This window comes from Psittacula echo (assembly GCF_963264785.1).
Source record: "Psittacula echo genome assembly, chromosome: 3".
In the NCBI taxonomy this organism is placed as follows: Eukaryota; Metazoa; Chordata; class Aves; order Psittaciformes; family Psittacidae; genus Psittacula; species Psittacula echo.
The window spans coordinates 73,814,281-73,836,690 of NC_137736.1; the positions used below are offsets into that span (position 1 = coordinate 73,814,281).

General features: G+C 44.5%; 1 protein-coding gene across 3 annotated transcripts in view; it reads right to left on the minus strand.

Annotated features, from left to right (window-relative positions):
- The window catches only part of CLDN10 (claudin 10), a gene marked incomplete at both ends in the record, with an annotated part of 55,311 nt that overhangs the window by 13,013 nt on the left and 19,888 nt on the right, over window positions 1–22,410 (minus strand). For 2 of the 3 annotated variants that reach the window (XM_080612978.1, XM_080612977.1), the window contains one exon: window positions 634–853. The exons of the other annotated variant lie outside the window; for it this stretch is intronic. In XM_080612978.1, coding sequence (XP_080469104.1) covers window positions 634–853 — 220 coding nt within the window. Of the gene's footprint in view, window positions 1–633; window positions 854–22,410 lie in introns of those variants that run through there. 3 annotated transcript variants of the gene reach the window in all.

The window sequence follows — 22,410 nt, forward strand, 5'->3', positions numbered from 1 at the left end:
TCAGCTTTACACAAAATAACTCTGTTGTAAAAATATGCCTTACTTCTGCATACCTTTGCATCCCTTACTGCCCCAAGCTTTTGCACTGTCATTTATCAACGAAGCATCCCAGTTAATAACCATTTAGCAAGAGAAGGACAGGAACATTAATTAAAACAAAACGACGCCAAGGCTTGTTCTTCTCCACCGACCGTTGCACGGCTGGCGAAGCCATAGAAAAAGAGGAATGTCACGACGGTCGGGAAATAAACCAGCAAGAAAAATTCCTCTGCATTCTTCTTGTGTCAAATCCACATGCATGGAGTCTTCCGATGGCGGAAAAACAAGCAGGTAGCGAGAGAAGCTAAACCGGGCAGTTGGGCTCCAAATACAACCTCAATCGGCGTGTTTTAGAGGTTAAAACACACTTCCACGGGTGCGCACAGGCAGTGCTCTGCCACCTGCGAGGGGACATGAGGGCACTTGCCTTCCCGGGGTCCCAGCCGCCCCCCCCGGCCCCGCTCACTGCCCCCCGGACCCCCGCTGCCCGCCGGCCCCGCCGGCAAGAGCCCCGGAGCCCCCAGCCCTGCAGACCGGCACGGAAGGTGAGATGTGTGGTAGGGAAATTGGGATGGGGTTCGGCGGGAGCCTGACCGTCCAGCGCCAGCATGGATGGGAAGTCCTTGCAGTTGGAGACGCCGGTGGAGTCGGTCACACAGGTCTTCCAGAGGTTGGCCCAGAAGGTGGCGGTGGTGATGACCGTGCCGTCGATGGTGGACACCTTCCAGTAGTCGGTGGGCAGCGTGGAGGAGACCAGCACCCAGCCCGAGATGGTCAGCAGGAAGGCGATGATCTCCGCCGACGTGCTCGCCATGGGCCCGGCAGCAAGCAGTCAGCGGGCGGGCGGGCAGCGGCGCGGAGCCGCGGCGGCGGCAGCCCGAGAGCGACGGAGTCCCGGCTGCGGCAGCGGCAGCGGCAGCGGCAGCGGCAGCGGCAGCGGCAGCGGCAGCGGCAGCGGCAGCGGCTGGGGCAGGCGGAGCGGAGCACGGAGGAGCGGGGCGGTGGCGGCGGCAGCCGTGGGCCGCGCAGCCCAATCAGCAGAGGGAGCTCCCGGCGCCCTCCCTCCCCGCCTGGCCCCCGGCGCCTCCCCGGGGTCCCCCCGGCCGCACCCCGGCGCTGAGTGAAGCGCCCCTCGCGGGGGCAATAAAAGCGGACCCGACACCAAACCCCCGAGCAAGCAGCGGGGCGGCCCCTAAAGAGGCTTTAGGTTCTCGCTGCCCTGCAGGTGAGCGGCGCAAGGAGAGCGGGCAGCCCCGTGGAGATGGTTCCTTAGCATTAGTAGTTTCAGATTTGCATCTCCTTCTGCACGCAGACACGCTCCCTTTCCCCTTCCAAAATAGTCTTGCGGAGGTTAGTTCTGAGCAATGCTTGTAATAAACACATGTGCCAACCGTATCGAGTGCTCCATGTTCATACAAGGAGGTAAGCTTTTGAAATGACATAGCAAGGCTTTTATAACACTCTGGATTTCACCTGGCCTCCTGTTACTATCCATCCACGGAGGATACAGCTTTTAACAGCTGGTTTTGCAATGTGCAGTGATGAACTGGGCTTTTCTATCTCAGTCTTAATGCACTGGCATTTGAGCCTGCAGCTCACATGGCTGAAGTTATCCACCACAGCTTCTCTTCTTTTTCTAAGCTGTTTACTTTCTACATCAGTAATATATTTGCCATTGATGTGGAAAGTACACTGCCGGTCTTTACTTTCCTCCTATTTATTTCAAAACTATTGTTACAATTTCTAAACCTTTCTGCCAGCCAGGCAATCAGTGGAGGATAAGAAGCCACATTTACATCATTATTCTTCTGATGAATGCTCTTTGGTTTTGTCATGTGGACACAAACCCGGACGTAATCATCTTATAGACATTAAAAAAAAAAAGGGGGGGGAGGTGGAAAAAACCCCAGCTACAGTAAGGTGTACCCTGGGATGTGTGTCAGAGTTCAATGGGAGCAGGGTGCCGATCTGTTAATGCCCCAGTAAGATAAAATGGGGTCCACAGCCACATTCACTGATGTGATGGCTTTCTGCCTGCTCTCTGCCTCCTAGGTACTCTCCAAGTATTCTCCAAGTCTCATCTACATGACCTTATAATCCAAGTTCCTCTAGAGAGGGACTTTTTATAAGGGCCTGTGGTGGCAGGACAAGGGGAAACAGCTTCAAACAGAAAGAGAATAGATTTAGATTAGACATTAGGAAGAAATTCTTTACCGTGAGGGTGGTGAGGCACTGGCACAGGTTGCCCAGAGAAGCCGTGGCTGCCCCATCCCTGGCAGTGTTCAAGGCCAGGTTGGATGGGGCTTTGAGCAATCTGGTCTAGTGGAAGGTGTCCCTGCCCATGGCAGGGGGGGTGGAACTGGGTGATCTTTAAAAGTCCCTTCCAACCCAAACCATTCTATGATTCCATGATTTATTGTAGGGCCTGGCAGCAAAAAGCTAAAAAAAAAAAAATAAATTTAAAAAATGGTGGTTTTTTTTGTTTGTTTGTTTGGGTTTTTTTAAATCTTTTCCACTAGGATAGCACTTCGAGCTCTTGCAGACTGGATTTCTCTTGGTGGTGGAATGCTAGGCCAATCCAAGCAGCTATCAGCTGGGATCTAATCCAGGAGACTTGAGACCAGGTCTGGGTCATTGTGTTTTCTTGATGTAGGGAGCTCACCCATTCTTTTGTTGATAACACTGCTCTAGTTGGTGTAAACCTTGTCGAATTCAGGGACTAGTGCCTGGGCAAGTTTTGGCCAGAGCCCATCAGAGGTTTTCAGTGTACTGCCACACTGTAACCAGCAGGCTGGAGCGAGCTTTGCAGGATAGAACCACAACCTGGAGACTTCTATGTCTGAACCCCAGGGAAGAAGAGGAGAAGGAAGAGGACCTTCCTGACAAGTGCAGGCATCCCTTCCCATAGGGGCTGTGGAAGGGGCAGGCTGGGTGGGTGACCCTGCTGAAGGGGGTAACCAACCCTGCTGAAGTTGCTGTGGGCTCTGTGATCTCCAGCAACCAAATCTGCTGTCCCAGACCACTGTGCTTTTACCAGAGCTGAGCTTTGGCTGTGATATGCAGCGTGGATCCATGTGTTTCTGACAGGCAGTCATCTACTGACACGGACTTCAGAGGGAGTCCATGAAGGTAGCTTAGGACAGATGAAGTTAATTCCACCTCAAACCCACTCTCTGCCTGTCAGTAAGGACCCTTCCAGCCGGGCTAATTTCGTAGGATCATAGAATGGTTTGGGTTGGAAAGGACCTTAAGTTCATCTAGTTCCAACCCCCCTGCCATGGGCAGGGATACCTCCCACTAAACCATGTCACCCAAGGCTCTGTCCAACCTGGCCTTGAACACCGCCAAGGATGGATCATTCACAACTTCCTTGGGCAACCCATTCCAGTGCCTCACCACCCTCACAGTAAAGAACTTCCTCCTTATATCCAACCTGAAAATTTATATGTTCATTTCCTTGAAAACCCCATTTTATTCAGAATATGTAAAGTGGTCTCAGCATACATGAGAACCAGGCTCACTTTGGCTCCAGGGAAAGGCTCCTCTTTTCTACTCCTGACACTGCTGCTTCTGAGGATGTTTGTGTTAGTGGTCCGGTTGTTACTGTCTTTCCCATCTGAAATCAAAACGTGGAGCTGAGCTTCTGATCTCATCTGTGGTGGTGTAAACCCAAAATGACATTGTTCACTGCTGAGTATTCCCTGCTTGTTGGAGAGTAAGGGAAGCTGGAAGAGATAGACTTCCCCTTTGGCATTTTCTTTGTGTTGGCTGGGATCTGCAGGGATTAGACATTGGAAAACATTCATCTGTGAGGCTGTGTTTCTCCCTTTATTACATTTTCGGTTCCTCTCTCTTGTGCAACTCCAAGTCCCTCTGTCATGAGCTTAACTCAGACATCTTCCAGCTCCCAGTCTTCCAGAAAACAATGGTCCCTTTTCTCTCTGTTCCTGTGGTAGGAGTTTAATATCCATATGAAGACATGCCTGTAACTCCCTTCAACCTCTGTCTTTCTGCCACCAGCTTTGGTTCTTCTTACTTGGCTTTCCTCACTATTTTAAACTTCTGCAGTAGAGTGAAAGACTTGGCCTTTGCTTTGTTTCTTGTTCCTGTGTTTTAGGACAGGCTGTGACTTGGGATCTTTCTGGAAGTTCTTCAGACTACTGTGGGACTGCTTCCTGTTCTTTTCTGTACAAAAGCTAATCAGATCATTGCATAAACACAGTTTTGCGCTGAGCCATTTGAATGAATGTGGATTTATTCCCTCAGACTGGGAGAGAAAAGTGCTCACGCCTTTTGTTAGAAAATCAACCCTTGTGGTTCATTTTTTGTAGGAAGTCTCATTGACTCTTGGGCATAAAAGTGGCGTTGGGAGGGGGAGTTATTAGTAAGTGCTTAGAATTGACTATTTCAATTAAAAGGGACCTACAGTGATCATCTAGTCCAACTGCCTGACCACTTTGGGGCTGTCCAAAAGTTAAAGCATGTTAAGGGTGTTGTCCAAATGGCTGTTAAACCCTGCCAGGCTTGGGGCATCGACCACCTCTCTGGGAAGCCTGCTCCAGTGTTTGACCACCCTCTTGGTAAAGAAATGTTTCCTAATGTCCAGTCTAGCCCTTCTCTGGCAGAGTTTTGAACCATTTCCACAAGTCCTGTAACTGGGTACCAGGGAGAAGAGATCAGCACCTCCCTCTCCACTTCCCCTCCTCAGCCCTCTTGCCCCTCAAACTCCTCTCCAAGACAGACAAGCCTACGAGGTGCTCAGCTGCTCCTCATAGGACATTTCTTCCGTCCCTGTCATCAGCTTTGTTGCCCTCCTCTGGATGCATTCAAGGACCTTCATGTTCTTCTTAAATGGTGGGGTCCTGAACTGCCCACAGTACTCAAGGTGAGCCTACACCAATGCTGGATACAGTGGGACAATCGCCCCTTTTGACCAGCTGGTGATGCTGTGTTTGATGCACCCCAGGATGTGGTTTGCCCTCCCAGCTGTCAGGGCTCACTGCTGACTACTATTGAGCCTGCTGTCAAACAGCACCTCCAGATACCTGTCTGCAGGGCTGCTCTCCAGACACTCCTCTCCCAGTCCATACTTGTGCCTAGCATTACTATGTCCTGTGTGCAGAATCCAGCATTTTGACTTGCTAAATTTCATCCCACTGATCATTGCCCAATGCTCCAGTCTACCTAGATCCCTCTGCGAGGCATCTTGTCCTTCAAGAGAGTCAACAGCACCTCCCAGTGTGGTATCATCAGCGAACTTGCTAATAGTGTGTTCAACTCCTATATCCAGATCACAGATAAATATATTGAACAGGATTGGCTCTAGAACTGAACCCTGAGGAACGTCTGAGGTGACCAGTTGCCAGCCAGATGTAGCCCCATTCACTACAACCTTTTGTGCTCTGCCCTTCAACCAGTCCGTTACCCAGTGCACTTGTTAGCCTGCTCACCCCGGAATTGGACAACTTGTCCAGAAGGATGCTGCTGAGGGACAGTACCGAAAGTCTTACTGAAACCCAGAAAAACTACATCACCACCTTCCCTTCACCCACTAGGTGGGTCACCTTATTGTAGAAGGATATCATATTAGTTAAACAGGACTTTCCCTTTGTGAATCTATATTGACTGTGCCTGATGATGACATTGTTATTTAAATGCCTTTCAGTAATACCCAGTATAATCTTCTCCGTAAATTTTCCAGGAACTGAGGTTAGACTAACAGGTCTGTAGTTTTCCCTTGTCTTTCCTCACACCCTTCTTGTAAATTAGAATAATAGTGGCTAACTTGCACTCAGCAGGGACCTCCCCAGATTCCCAGGATTTTGGAACAACATATAGTTTACAAATCAGAATTGAATATTATTCAATGGTTGGATTTTCATAATGTACAAAAGATTATTTTATTTCTAAGTACAGAAGAGTCCTTCAGAAACGGTTTTGCTCTCCGGCCTGAAATACAGGATATTATTTAAGCTCTTGCAGGATCAAAATCACAAGCAATCGTTATTGCCTCATAAGTTAAACACTGGATGACAACAGCATTTGTCCTGCAGCCAGGATAAGCAGGCTAGGGTCGTCATGCCTTTGTTCCGCAGTAATTTTTCTTGTAATTTTACCATGCATAGGTTGGGCAACTTGGGACTTTTTCATGGCTCTGCCACCTTATGATTTCCAGGGTGCATAGAGCACTGGTGTAGAAGAAAAAAAACCCCAACTTTATCTTTCTAAGCCTGAAGGACAACTTCCTTGTTTGCTAGAGTTTCCCTGAGGATTTGAATGCTGAAAAGGTAAGGCAGACATGCAGGGAATATAGATAGGATTGTAAGAGTGTCATCACATGGGCAAGGTCAAGTCCACTGTCAGTGATACATCTGGGGGATCCACCTCGAATTGGCATATGCATTAGAGGAGGTTGACACAACCATAAAATGAGGAGGCTTCTGCATTGTGCAGAACGAAAAGTGCCACCTAAAAAGTGAGCAGCCACATCCTCTAAAGGAGAGCAGACACAGAATGTTTGTGTCATCTAAAAAAATCCATCGGAGTGGGAACATCAGTTAATAATCACCAGTCCCTGCTGGTGGGGTCACAACTGCTGTTTTTCTTAAGCTACCAGAAATGAGTTACATTGAATTACTGCACATCTTTTGTGAACTGCCAGGATAAGAATGATTTTGAGGTATGCAGTTCATATATTACGTAACAAAGAGTAAAAAATTAATAGGAAGTGACAACCCAAAGCATTTTAAAGGAATGAAAAATTGCATTCCACAAGCCAATAAACTTTCCCCTCTTCCATTCTGTGCAGCATGTTCGGACATTGCAGGCTTTGTTTCTTGACACTGAGATTAATGCAGTGTTTCTTTCTTCTTTTTTTTTTCCTTTCAGCTCAGCTTAATTTTGTTGAAAAAGCCGGTGTTGTTCCCTGAAAGTTTGCAATACAATGCTTTAAAAATAGATATAACCTGTTTAACAAACTGAGCAGGAAATGTGAAGCAGTGCATCTCCTACTTTACTGGAGGTGCATTCCTCCTGGCCAGCAGCACAGGTGCAGCTCTCAAGCTTCAGAAGTTGCCTCCGCATCAAGTTAAGTTTTACTGAACACAGGTAGGTTGCAGTGGAAAGGAGAGAAGCTTTCAGACTAATCTTTAGAATGTTTGGCCCCACGTAATGTGGTTTAGAAAGTGTTTGCATAATAAAAGAATACTGTATCTAATGGAATTTGAAAGGATTTAGTCGAGGTGGGAGGCAGATGAGCAAATGTCTTTCCAAAGCAGCCGGTGTTCGGAAGCAATCTTTGCAGTGAGCCATAAAGATGAAGAGGTTGAATCCTGACTGGTGTCTGAGCTGCAGGCCAGGGCTGAGACCTTGGTGTTCCCAGAGTGGGAATGCTTTCCTACCAAGTGCATCCTCTGCCCTTGTGTGCCAGAGCTGCTCTCTGCCATTTCCTGAGCACTTGGTAGATGTGGGCACAAGGAGTCTGTCAACTTTTGCAGGTATCGGGATAGCTCCCAGTCAGAAGATCTGGACAAGCCTGAGCCAGCCCTCTGGGAGGAGCACAGCAGGACAAGGGGCGTGAACTGGGACATAGAAAATTCCCATTAGGTATTAGGAAAAAAATTATCATGAGGATCATGGTAAACAATGAGGTCAAGCACTGGAGCGGGCTGCTCAGAGAGGCTGTGGGATCTCCCTCCTTGGAGATGCTCAAGACTTAACTGAACATGACCCATCTGATTAGATGTGTTTTGGACTAGATGACCTCTGGAGATCCCTCCTAACCTGAATTATTCTATTACCCTATGATTTTGTTACCTCACTGAATCAAATAGAGTGGCTACCATTGGAAAAATTTCCCTACGTGTAAATAACTAGAAAAGTAGTTATATGTACGGCTGATATGAACTGAAAATACACATGTATGTGAAAAGAAGTTTCAGCGTATGGCTTAAATAACAGGGCAGCAGGGACCACATGCAATCGTCTTCTAAGCTTAACATATAATATGTGATCATTAGTGCACCAGTGTGCCACTTAGAGCTATAATAAGCACTGCAGTATCTCTATCTGCAAAGAAGCTCTTCCCCAAGCCCTCCTCCAGTTCCTCACCCCAGTTCCCACAGCGGCCCCTTATTTACCCAGAGGAAGGTTGTGCCATAAAGCAGGTGGTGTGGTTTAGCGTCTCTGGCCCCACTGTTTATCAGACACCAATTGTCCTGGCTGGTGGCATAGAAAGATTTTGTTTAACCGAGAGCATGAAAACCACAACCTGGAGCAAAGGAGCTCCTGTAGCGTGACTTAATTTGAGAGCAAACGGCCTGGGATCAAAAAAGGTCATGGTGACAAAGCGGAGTTAAAAGCTGACTTAGATCAACATTCTCAAGCAGCTCAGAAACAAAGGGAATGAGGAAATAATACTGTGTGACTTTTTTGATAGATATAGATTAAAAAAAATTGATAAACAGGTTGAAATTAATGTACATTTGATCCATCAGCAGTACTGATGGGTCTCACTGGTTTGATTTGGTTTCTGAAGTGGGGTGTGTATTTGAAATGGAAGTGATAGCCAGACTGATTTGACAGAAGTCAGTGAAAAGAGGGGCTGCCTGCAGGCATAGAAACTCTTTGATAAAGAGGACAGATTTAAAGTCAGATTTAAACCTGATCACAAATAAAACTGACAGCAATGAGATCTGGGGAGAAAAAAACACCTTAAAAACATAGATGCTAATGGGAATGTGCATATGCTGGGGACCATGGTCAGGTTCCCCCTGTGTTCTCATTCTCTGAGAGCACTGCCTTGTCAAAAGTCAAATCAATCCAACGTACTTGTAAGTTTTTCAGCCTACCAAAGGGTCCTTTGGTTCATTTTGTGTGCCATTTGTGTGCAGCACGGGGTCTTCCTCTTCCTCAGTGCAATGTTGTGTCTCCACACTCTTGAGAAAAGTCTGCCACTGTCTACTGCATGTAGTTAATGAAGCAGTACATTACCTAGCTTATTTTTGCTGGGTCACAGTTCAGAGTAGCCAACAAGATGTACACCAAGAACAGGACGCAATGTGCTCTGCCTTGTATGTTAATGCTTTCATGTTCCCATACTGAAAATATTTCTCTTGCATTACATTGCAGTACCTCTACCTTGCCATTGCCCTTCTATAAAGAAATAAAGCATTTTCCACAGATAATAGAGATTCAGTTATGCACTGTGTTTATCTGTTTTCCTCTTTGTTCAAATGTCTTTTCTCAGCTATTTATTTCAGTGGCTGCTTTATATCATAGAATCATTAAGGCTGGAAAAGACATTGTGGATCATTGAGCACAACCATTAGCCTAGCACTGCCAAGTCCACCACTAAACCATGTCCTGAAGTGCCACATCTATATGTCTTTTAAATACTTCCAGGGATGGGGACTCCATCACTTCCTTGGGCAGCCTGGTCCAGTGCTTCACAACCCTTTTGGGGAAGACATTTTTCCTAATATCCTCTAAACCTCCCCTGGTGCAACTTGAGTCTGTTCCGTCTCATCCTATCGCTTGTTACTTGGGAAAAGAAACCTACACTGACCTTGCTACAGCCTCCTTTTGGGTAGTTGCAAGGACCGATAAGGCCTCCATTCTAGATTTTGAATTCATTTTAGCTACAAGCCAGCTGAAGAAGGGCAGAATCACTTTTGAGAATTTAGTGTTGAAATGATGTAAAGTCTATTTTCATGCCCGGAATGCATTTCAACTTTGAGAAAAAGAGAAATTCTTGGAAATTTTGACTTAATTCCATTTTGTAAGAAAAGTCTGGAGCAGTGAATGATGCCTCATGTACATGGTCAACAGTTGTGATTTTGGTGGTAAGGCTTTTATTTTTGAATATTTAAATATTGCATTGCACATTTTTTCAGTAAGCAAAATTGTAAAGTGGGAGAACATGGAATAATAAAGCAACCTCTTTGGTTTTTGCCAGCTCTGGGAAAATGTGTTTTGTTTTAGTTTCCCAGTGTCTGATGTAGTTATCTTATGTGCTGTGTCTAGAGAGGAGTTAGAAAACTTCCAACAGCAAATTCCTCAATTTCAGAAGTCTCCATCTGACAAAGTGGTGGCTTTTGATTCTGAGTTGATTGACAAATACCAACAAAATACAAATGCCAGTGGATGCCAAACAGTGAGGTTGGAGACACCAGTGCTTATTGTAGCAACTACTCTTTGTTTTTCTACAGGATAGTGCGCTGTTGACAAAAATGACTTTTGGTGATGTCTGAGGATTAAGGGTTTATTTGGAAAGATGGCCTAGAGCGTATTTTTTTTTCAATGTGGTATTCTTTAGCTGTTAACTTTGCTAAGCACACATGGGAAAAACCTGATTTGGTAAGAGTGCAGGATGAGAGTTTGGCAAGACAAGGTAGGATGCAGTTAGTACATAATCTGGTAGGCAAGAGCTACAGGTTTGCTGCATCCATTAAAGAACCTAACACAAATGTTAAAATTCAGCTGGAGGAAGTGTTTGTGTTATTGCTGAATATTCTGCTAATGCAAAATATTGTACTTCAGTATGAAATGCAAAACATAACCATGCATGAAATTCAGTTCCCAGTCATAAACTCTGCACACACACCCCCCTTCTAGTCCCCGTGAAATACAGGGAATCTATAGGAATATAGGAAGATGTGCAGACTTCTGAGATGAATGCTATTGTCCGTGAAGGAAACCTAGAGGAACTGCCTTGGGCAAAGGCATCAGCTTATAGATACCTGTGCACAGGCTGGTCAGTGGCATTAGCAGCTTGCAGAGCTGTGGTCCTGTGCCAGCCATTGTCCTTGTCAGGCACTTTCCGGTGACACGTCACATGCCCTGGGCTGTGAAAATATTGATTCTGGAATCACATACCTGAACCTGTTTCAGTTTTCCTCCCATCCCAAACAGGAGCTAACCTCAAGCTGAGATCCTCATCAAGCCACTGTAATGCTCTGAAGGTTGCTCCAAGCCCTTTTGCTGTCTATACTTTGCAGGAGGTTTTACCCACCTCTTCCACAATTGATTTCCAGCTCTGACAGAACAAGCCCCAGCACTGGACACCTCTGCTGGCTGAAGTTTGCTTAAGGGTGACCCAAGGTGCAAGTCCCTCTCCCCTGCCTGTGGTCTCTCTCCACAGAACCCCATAGCAGCTCCGCTTCAAGCCACTGCTTCTGTGGGGATGCTGACTGAATGTCACCAGCCTCAGGCAGGTGTTACACCCCAGCTCTACACAGGATAACCAGAGAAATGAAAGAAATGATGGTTTTTGATTATTTAGTTTAAGGCATAGAAAGGAAAAAAACACATTTAAAACAAAGGGAAAGTGAAATCCTTCCTTGTGTTCAACAAAAGTTATTTCTCATATTTTTCTAGCAAGCCTCACTCCTGGAGCACTGACCAAGCACCCCCTTCTTGACCATTCCACCAGCTCAATATCGTCCTGGACTCTTCCAGGCCTCCCACCTAACCATACACATTGTCTGCCTGCTGTCATCCTGATGAGTCACTGCATGAGTGGGTCAGCGGATGGGCATCCTCGAGTTTTGAGCCCTCATCTCTCTGCCTCTCTCATGTCTCCAACAGTGGCTCGCATGGGAGAGTGTCTTGTGAAGGCAGAAACTGCCCAGTTGCCTGGCGAACTTTACGGGTGTCGGTGTGTTTCTTGGCTTTTGTCAGGGACCAGCGTCATCTTTGGATGCATGCCCCTTGGCTCACAGGCTAGTTGCCCAGCTGCATTTCAGTGATTAACCTGCTGCCTCCTTCTGCCAGCTTAGGGGTTTCTATGACCACACCAGAGAAGGCATGAAAGTTAAAGATTTGCTTGAACTCTCTGAGACTGGTATGAAGCATCAAGGGCAGGCATCCCTCTAGATATTCAAGTAGATATCTAGCTGTAAATAAAGCCTGCTACAGTCATGTTGCAGACCTCGCTCTCCAAACAAGGCTTGGAGAAGCCAAGGGGCAGTGTTTTCCAACACAGGACTGTAAGAGATCACTCTCCTGTTTGTGCTGCCCCTGAACATAACCCCTCTTCTGCAACAGTTCTCGGCACAGCGCTATCTGTTGGCTTGTGGGAATGGCCTCTGCCAAGTTTTTCAGGCATGGAATAAGTTGTTCCTTTCTCATTGTTAAAGTGTCATGGTTAATTTCTAATGAGAAGTGTCTTTGAACTTCTGAACTTCAAACTCGGCAGAGAAAGCCCTCCCTTGAATATATCAAAGCCTGTAGCTGTGCTTAGGAGAACGATTCATGCCACATACTCATCATGCTGAGAAATTATCCCAAGTCCTTTATGTGGCACATGCATCACTGAATGTATTTATATACATGAGTAAATAAAAGAAAGCCGTTAGACTGGGATGCACATCCTTAAAAGCAGCATTTTCTCTGCAGGTTGTCAAACAAACTGAAATACCAATCACTGATCTTTCACAACAAAAATCTCTCGCATCTTAGAACAAAGCAAGCAAGCCCACTCATATGTATACATATATATTTGTATATATTGAAACATGGTGATGCTAAGACTTTCTTATATCCTTGCCTTATGTCTTGGAATAGGAAAGAAAGACCAGGATCTTTATTTCAGAAAGATCTTTTCTTTATCCAAACTTCTGTTTACCCGATATAGGAGCAAAACTGTTAGCCAACAACCCCACCAACCACAGTCTGATCTTTTCTTAACAAAATTAAACACAAATACAGCTCAATAAGTAAGTATTACCACAACAAACTGATGAAGCCAATTCAAAAATAGCAAGAGGGAAAGAAAGGTTTAGAATAAATAGAGGAGACTAAAGTAACCCAGCCCTCCCTTAGCAGACAAAAATGTTCTTTTCCGTCTCCTTACAGAAATCTGTGACTGGAGACTACAAATGATATCTGATCACAGCACTTCTCTTTATTCACAGAATTTCTTCTGCATTATAGATATTCCTACGTACTTGTAGGAATACCCACCACTTGTATAGCTCTAGGATTTTTCATTACTAGAAGTGGGATGGACATGTAATAACACAAGCAATTCATTCGCCTTATCAGGAATTATCTACATTTGCTTGCAAAACAGAGAAGTACTCTATAGTTTTGCCTTAAAACTCCCTGGACTAAAAATGCCCATCAGGACAGTAATTTCATTAGGATTTTCATCCTTTTATTTATTTATTCTTTTTAATTTTATTTCTACATTCTTTGTGTTCTTGCTATTTAGAATGTGCTTTCGTGTGTTTAATCCATTGGAGAAGATTTCCCATATGAGCCAGTTGTGAACCGCGGACCACTATCTTTCATCAGCTCCTTTCAAACAGTGGGTTATGATGAAGTATCATATTCTGGCTTGGTTTGTTTGTGCAACAGTTGGGATTTTTGTAATGGGGAAGTAAGGTTCTTGAGTAACCTCCATTTGCTTTCAATAGGGCTGCAGTAGCCTTGAATGGAGAGGGGTGTCTGAGGTTTTTTCCCTGTTGATTTCCAGCATTTTATGCCGATTTCACTTTCTTATAGCAGCAGTAATGCCTGGCTACATAAGCTATCTCAAACCCTACCTGATACTCTGGTGGGCAATTAGGATAGAGTTCAGTATTTCTTTGGGCATGCTTTGTACCATTGCAATGCATTATTTTTCACTTTAGAGTTCCATTGTCTTCGGTGACTTTATCCCTACTGTCCCAGTACATTTGCAAGCTTGGAGTACCCAGAGCTTTGACAGTAGCCCTGTATAATGACTCCCTCGTGCGTGTAATTTTGGAGTAATTTGTACTTATCAGTAGAGTTTGCCAGATTTTCTATTGAAAGGATGAACTTGCCAGCTCATGCAAATCTGCTGTAGTCCTGCTCTGCCTGGGGTCTTCCTTCACAACAGCCAACTGTTGGTTTGTACAATTATTTCTGCCCTGTGCATCCAGCAACTTACAGTCTTATTTGAATGATGTCTGCTCACGACCAACTCACTAAATAACTCACTTCCAAAACCAGTTGCCAGTGGTTCCTTCTTTGTTATGAGCCTGATACCGGTGTGGTTTTGTATTATTTTGGAAGCGGTGAAGGATCAACACCCTAAGAGGCAAGTCAGTGAAGGATTTACTTTGTTATTATGTTAATATCGGAGTATTTTAATGTAGGTGTGAAGCAGATAAATTCACGTGCTGTTTCTCCAGCTTCCAAACCCTTTCCTGATGCCCACTTCAGGAAGGATCTCTAAATTGTGATGGTAAGGGTTGACCTTGCCTTATGTACTAGCATACTCATGAATTTCTCTTAGATTTACTTCTGTTGTTTCATAAACTAATACAATACTACTATATAATTATTTGCTATTCCTGTTTGCTGGGAGTAAGGGTGAGGTTAAAATGTGTTTGTGCCTGGAAAGGAATCATTGAATGGAAAACTCCAGAGAAGTACAAAAGTTTCCCCCCTTTGTAAGCTGAGATGACAGGAAGGCACACTGTATAACCTCCCCATTTGGCTGGACCACAGCTAGAAATGTGACTCTCGCTTTGCACCTGAGTATGCAGAGACACATTAACAGAAGTGGTTTTGTGTGATGATTCCTGTATATATGCTTAAGGGGCAGGGTTACATCTTTGAGCTGAAAGAAGCTCTTTGTAAATACATAAATCATAGAAGCACTGTGTTTGAAGATTGTATCATATCCAGTGGAGGTGATACAATCTACACCACATGCGCATCTCTGAAATGAGTCATGATTTTGAATAATGGTCCATGCTTGTTCATTTTCATGTGAAGTTATGAGGAAGGCTTAGCAGGAAAGGCTTACTTCAAGCTTTCAACCACTCCTCAAGATCCGCTGCTCTGGGAAGTTTAAAGAGCGCTCACAAAGGCCATGTGAAATGGTAACAACGATTGATGACACAAGAATAAACGGAGCTATAGATCTGTGTGACAGCTGGCATAAGTAACAGTGTGGTCTAACCACAGTGACATTCTTCTTCCTCTCCCTTCCCTTGCCGGCCATTCTTATCATGACTTCTTTAGCTCTGGAAGGGGCCCTTCATCCTCGTCTCTATTGCAACATTGATAACAGCCCACAAAAGAACTGATTGGATTTTTCCATAATTTAGTTAACTTAAATTTGCAATGGATATGATGCCATATTCATATGATGCTAAACTGGTGTTTGGCAGTAAGCACAGTATAGGTAACCGTGTCCCACACTGTCACTGTGGAGCATTACCTGGCAAATGCAAGAAGTGGGATGCTCTCCAACTTAGATATCCAAAATGCAGATGTTCACATCTGAGCTATTCATTGGAGCTCCAGGCAGTATAGTCAAAGGAGTTTGGAGAGCTACTCAGCTGGTCAAACTTAGGGTGAAATGGGACGAACTGTATCCCTGAATCACCTGTTTCATTTTACTGACTGCAAAAGGAACCAAGACAGACAGATTCATGTGCACTTATCTATATCACAAATGTCATAGCATGGGATTTTTAGTATGTTTAATGTCAAATCCCATATTTACAAATGGAGATAGAAACAGTCTGAAAAGGTCTGGGCATTCACAAATACAGGCTGGAGATAAATTTTGCGCCCTCTTCTGGAAGAAATGTTTGATACATTGATATCATATATATATAAAGAAGTCTGTACAGTGAAATTCTCACCTAATTTTCTTAGAGCAGACTTGTCACAATGAACAACTTGGTAGATGCTGACTATTCCTTCAGTTCTGATCACTCGCAATTACCAGTATATATGGCTCCTGAATCTGTTTGCTGATGAAGTTAATAACCAGACTGTGGTCTCTTGTGAAACATCTTCCAAGTGAATACACCAGAGCTCAATGAAAACAAAGATTATTATTTTTTTTTTAAGTCTGCTGGTATCTGTTCACTCAAAATATCCAGAGCAGAAAACACCCCAAGTCTGACTATGAACTCAACTGCAGCAGTTGTACAGCAACATCACTCAATTAGAGTCCACACTCTTTAGATTTATGCAGCCCTGAGTTCATAATCAGATCCTATGTTCAGTCACAGGAAAGCAAACAGCAATTATTTTTTCACTTGTAAGAAGGTATGGCACTTCTCAGTGCCGTATCACACACCTTATCTCCCTGAACAAGCTGAAATGTGGCAGATGGATAATGCAAGCAAAAGAAATGGTTGACCTAGTGAGTCTGACCTTGGAAGAATGGTAATATCACCTATCAAAAAAGAGTGCTACCAGTTCACTCACTTATGTGGGAGGTTCATTATCTGAAACTTGAAACACGTATGAAAAAGGGGAATGAGAAGAGTACAGACAACTTTCCAGGTGGATCTGCACATTCGTATCTCTGAGTGTTTTCATCCAATTCAGGCTGAATGACACCTCTTCCAAACTTCTCATTTAAGCAGGGTAAATTACAGCAGAGCAGGCAATTACTACAGTCCCCAGTCTGTATGGTCTCAGCAGAAGTGTTTGCAGGTTATCTCCTTTCTGCTGATACCATGCAGTTACATGCTGGAGACGTGTGATCACTCAGAAGCTTGCTGCATGCTGGCTAAGTATCAGCAAGTGAATAGCAAATAAACACTTATATCAACAGATGGATTTACTATGTTAAAATTGCAAGGATCATAAACTACTCTTTGTATTGCTGACAGACCAATGATGTGTGTTAAGCCTGGTCATAACATCTTTGGCAGAGTCTTAGCCAATGGTCTGAGAAGGGTCACTGGAATAGTCAATTCCCTCAAGTCATTTTGAGCTTCAGAAAGAAAAGAAGCTTTTCCAGCAAGAAGAAATGAGATCTGTTTTGTGAAATCAGCTGTCCTTCAAGCCAGTTCTCTTTTCCAGTCTGGATAAGGCAGGATCAAGTCAGACACCAGCCTGACTATTAGCTTTGCTTTGCCGAGTTGTTCACTGCTAGCTTTGCTAGCTGTCCTTGGAAAGGGAGGACCAGTGGGGCAGTATATCGATATGAAAAGATGTGGACCCACCTCCTTTTCTGGGCGAAAGGAGTAACACTGGAGTGTATATGAAAACTTTGTGTCCAGCCCTTTTGCCATCCCACGAAGATCAGGCTGGGTCTGAAGCTGTTCTTACCCACAACTGCACAAACATGGCTTGTTAGAAATGCCTGTATGTTTCATCGGTAAAGGTCTGGGGTCCTACTGTGAAGCTTCTGCTCAGTGCTTGGCACTGCAGTAACCACCAGCATTTCCTGTGTGGTGGGCAGGGTCATACAGGGCTAGCAGAGCCCCAGTGGCCCCTGCTATCCCCTGAACTGTCATCTGAGCCTCTGAAATGGAGACCTTGCAGCTCTGGCCAAGCTCTGTGCCCAGGGAGCCTTGTCTGCCCTCCACTTCTAGCCTTGCTTGTGCTGATTGGTAGTGGCTCCCACCTCCTGCGGTCCTGAATGGCAGTTTGGTTTTCCTGCACTGCACCTGATCCTGGACCTGAACACATTTTGCTACCAGGATATCGCAGCAACAGGGCACCTAGGCTTTCCAAGGATGGGAAAAATCTGTTATTTGGGAACTAGATTTCCTGTGAGTTCCCAAACTCAGCACTGTGATGGAGGAATAGATCCGTTCAGACTTCCATACTCCCTAAGAGCAATGTGAGAGAGAACATGGGTGTGCAGAGGCTGCAACAGGAGTTTTTCTGCAAGCCAGCCATACTCTGAACAGTACTTTGTAATGAACTTCATTACTAACCTGTTTATCTCCTTATTTGCTGAACTGAGCTATGGCTGTAGGGATGCTTTGGCTCTACAAGAGAGAAAATCTTACTGGGTTTATACAACTCCTTTCTGTTAACAACTTCTTGGTAGAAGATTTAGCTTATATCTTTTCACATTTTAACACCTCTTTGTGCCCCCAAAGAACATAATGTTTTCTGTAAATGGTACTTAAGTGTATTCAGGATATCTCATTTTACTGTATATTGTTCTCTGTTCTCACAGGAGCCTCTCACAGAGGTTTGGACTCTACAGATACTCTGGACACAGTTCTTGCAAAACTGGTTATGTCTAATGTTTTGTAGCTGTTCCAAAACACCTTTGGCAATATCTGCTCTCTCACCTATTTTAACAATTTCTCATTTATTAAGTTTGAATGTTCTGTGGCTTGAATGGGCTTTATATTTTGGGGCTGACCTTTGAAAGTGCGAGGCACGCAGCAACACTCTTGTTAAGAGCAGAAGTTAAGCAGAAGATTGCAGGGTGAGCTGCATGGATGCATAAAGCAAAGATGAGCAGTCTTAAGCCCTGAAACTGGACTCAGGATCAGCTTGAAGAACAAAGGGGATGCACCCTCATAAAACAATGCAGTTGCTCACGATGCAAATCTATCCCAAAGTTTCTAAATCACCAAGGTGGCTTAATTTTTAATTCGTTCTGCCTGCTTTGAAGAGGGTGAAGTCTGCAGAAGATTTCCCTTGCAACACCTTTGTGACTGATACCTTCAGCAGGCCCCCAGTAGCAACAGCTTTTCTATCGACTGATGTGAGCTGTGGAGTCAGCTGGGCTGGCTGCTGTAAACACTGCATTCATGAGCAGCTTTGGTACCTTCCTAGAGGCCTAAGAATAATGGATTGTCTCTGCTTAGCTAAAGGCACTGCTGGGGACAGTGCTCTCAGACCAAGTTTGCAGAGTAGCTTATATCCACCCGTAGCTATTGCTAAAGGAAATTGCCTAAGATCTCATTGTATATTGTTGGTTTGGATCTCTTCCAGATGGTAAGTGATGGCTCTAAGACATAATGATGAATTTTAAGGTAGGGTTTTTCATTGTTTTTGAACAATGAAACTGAATTTAAGGTTTTTTTCATTCCGATATAGCACGTCAGCGCCTGTGGGCAAAGGTGTTGCCTCTTGGTAAAGCCAATCTGTGGAGCCTGCCATCCTCAGAATTGCATCCCCAGTTATGTTTTGGTCAAATTAAATAATTATCTCCAAAAAAGATCCTGGGAGTGAATTAAATGACATAGTGTGGACAGTGATGGGGAGGATGACGAAAGGCTTGGTGAAGACAGTGGCAATGTGGGTGACTCTGCACTTGGAGAATCTGGTCTTTGAGAACAGGACCACAAGCAGCTGGGAGTCACCTGGAGTCACCTGCATCCAAAAGGGGCTAAAACACTAGTAAAGAGCCCTCCTGATTCTGCCTTACAGTGGGGCAGGGCGAGGCTCAGCTAGCTTTAGCAAAAAGATTTACCCCAAATTTGTTATGTAGATTCTTGTAGTTTGCAGAGAGAGAAAGAGTCCCAAAAGACAATTCTTTTCCTGGTTAGGGCAATTACAGCAGACGAAACAACTAAGGAGCAATGCGGTACATAAGTATAGGCGGCTAGCGCCGTTTTAATTGCCCTAAGGTATCCTCCAGTGACTGTTGGACGTGGGCTTCTCCTTATGTTTGTCAGGCCAGTGGAAAGTCTCAGATATTTTTTTCAGGGCTTTTAAGACGGCCTGTGTTAAAAGCCTCAGTTGCTCCCTTCTCTCTAAGTTAGATGAGCCCTCCTCTCAGGTCCTGATTCATTCTATTTAATTCAGGAGTTAACTGCCCTGTGATCCTCCTGCAGAAAGCACTGGAGAGAGGTACTTAATTTACCTAAAATTTGATCCACTTTCCTCTGGAGAAGTCTATACAGTGCTGAAGCTGAACATAAATACTGGTTGACAAAGTTTATTACTCAGATTACAGGTATACTTAAGAGATTATTCAATTTCTCATGGTCTGCCCAAACAACAAAAAGGTAAACTTTAAGCACCTAGCGTGCCACTCCAGCTTGGGTTTCTCTTTACCCTCTAGGTGCAGCGGGAGACCAACACCTCAGTTAAAGGTCTCAATTTCATGGCATATTGGAGCCTCTCAGCTGAAGGAGCAATTCACCTTTTGAGGTAAGACACAGTCTGCTCAAACTCTACTACACCAGAAAGCTCCTTACCTGGGATCACACAAAACTAGCAATACTGCAGCTATGCCTGAAAGGTCAAACACTCAGGGTGTTTGGAGAGAACCACTTACTCCCCTGAGCACAGGGCTGGAAGCAAGGATGGCCAGATGCCAGTTTCTGCCTGGGAGAAGCCACTTCATTTTTGTGGTTCCCTTTTCTGTACAATAAGGTGCTACTTCAAAAGCATGTGTGCTTGAGATTCAGTTTTAGATAAAGTTGATCATGAAACTCTCTGCTTCTTGATAAAATCTCTGACTTAAGCATTATTTCCTTTAAGCTATCTTACAACAAGAAGTAACCCTTAGAGTATTTATTCCTCTCCCCCACATAGCTCAAACACCTCTCCAGAAAAGGAATAAATCTGAGAACTGATTTTGTGTTAAGACTTGATTGACATTCAGGGCAACACCATAATTCACTGAACGGCCTTTAGAGGGAAGCAGATCCAAAGAATCCATGGAGAAAGCAAGAGGCAAGCTTTTTGCAAGCACAGACTCCCAGATCTTGGTAAGCAAAACCCAACGTTGAAACTCTTGGCTTGTTCTCCAAGTCCCTGTGAAGTACTGGTGAGATTTGAACACCCCTCACATTATTCCAGCCTGAAAGCTCTCATATAGCAAAGGAAGCCACGGCTAAATTATCTTAATGTGCTAGTGTCAGGAGACCTTGCTGCTTTGTTATCTATCTGGGGAGCCTTCCTTTAGCCTTGAAAAGTTCCCTTGAAAGGAGGATTTAGGGATGATAGAGAATCACAGAAGCATCCAGGGCACTATGCGAGTGGTGCTTATGAAGTCTGGACATTCCTGTCTGGCATTATAATGCATGATTTGAAGTTAATCTGGGACCTGAAGCTTCCTGGCTTCCATCTGCTCTCCTTTAAGGAATCAGGCAAAAATGTTGTCTGAAAAATACCTAGATACAGACTTAGAGCCAAAATCTTAGAGGGTGATTTTTAAATACCACTTATTTGAAGGAATGTCATATGTGTGATATTGTAATTCTACCTGTTGAAGCATACCCTCTACACTAAAAAGTGTTTTAAACACAGAAGATCACTTTGAAGATCTTTAAAGATCAGAAATGGCAGCAAAATCTCTATGGATAAAAATTCTCTACCCTTGCCATGTCCTCTCTATGTCTTGGTGGCTCGTTGATGGGGCAGGAATCCCCCAGCTAGCATTCAACCAGGGCAGCTTGCCTGTGTGCCACACTTCTGGCAGACCAGAGCTGTTGTTTTACAGGGAGAAGGCAGAAATCCTACATACAGCATAGAATGAGACCCTGAGTTTGGAACAGCCTTAGAGAAGTTCATGCAATTTTCAGTACACACATATTTCTGTATAAAGAAGGTCCAAGCAATGAGCTCTGGTGTCAGACCTTGGTTGCCAGTTGTACAACTTTATGGCTTGGTTTTGGCCACACCAACTGGCTCTCCCCTAGACATATCTACTCTGGAGTGTGCCCTAAGCAATTCTGAACCAGCCTGACCTGTTTTATTTCATGCCATACACAGAGCCTTCTTAGGCTCATGGGGGATTTTTGAATGGCAGAAGCATAGAAAAGGGGCAAACTTAAAAAAACAACACTGCAGAAACATCTGGGAATTAGAAGCTTGTACACCTAACATGAATTGTTTAAATTTTGTTTGGAACAGGTAGGGAAATAAACTCTTTGTAAATAAATACCTATAAAACAATGAAGAGCTGTGTAACAGCTGGTCCAAGTTAGCTATGTCAAATCAATCTAGTTTCTTTCCTCATAGAATCATAGAAACATATGATTCTACCAGGAATCACAGAATGGTTTGGGTTAGAAGGGAACTGAAAGATCACCTAGTTCCAAGCCCTCTGCCAGGGGCAGGGACATCTTCCACTAGACCAGGTTGCTCCAAGCCTCATCCAGTCTGTCCTTGAACACTGCCAGGGATGGGGCAGCCACAGTGTCTCTGGGAAACCTGTGCTAGTATCTCACCACCCTCATGGTAAAGAATTTCTTTCTAATATCTAATCTAAATGTCCCCTCTTTCCATTTAAAACCATTCCCCCTTGTCCTATCACTATATGTCCTTGTAAAAAGTCCCTCTCCGGATTTCTTGTAGGCCTTGTTAGGTACTGAAAGCTGCTCTAAGATCTCCCCAGAGCCTTCTCCTCTCCAGGCTCAACAAGCCCAACTCTCTCAGCCTGTCTTCATAGGAGAGGTGCTCCAGCCCTCTGAGCATCTTCACGGCCCTCCTCTGGACTCTCTCCAACAGGTCCACTTCCCTCTTGTGTTTGAGATCCCATTGATAAACGTGGTACTGCAGGTGAGATCTCACAAGAGCAGAGTAGACGGGGAGAAGAATAGAGCAGAAGGTCTTCTGGGTAGGTAAGTGCACGTAAATGTTGTATACCTTGAGTTTTTTACACTCAGTAAAAACAATGTGAAGTTTGACAAAACCACCCTAAAGCAGGACTCCAAGCACCCACTG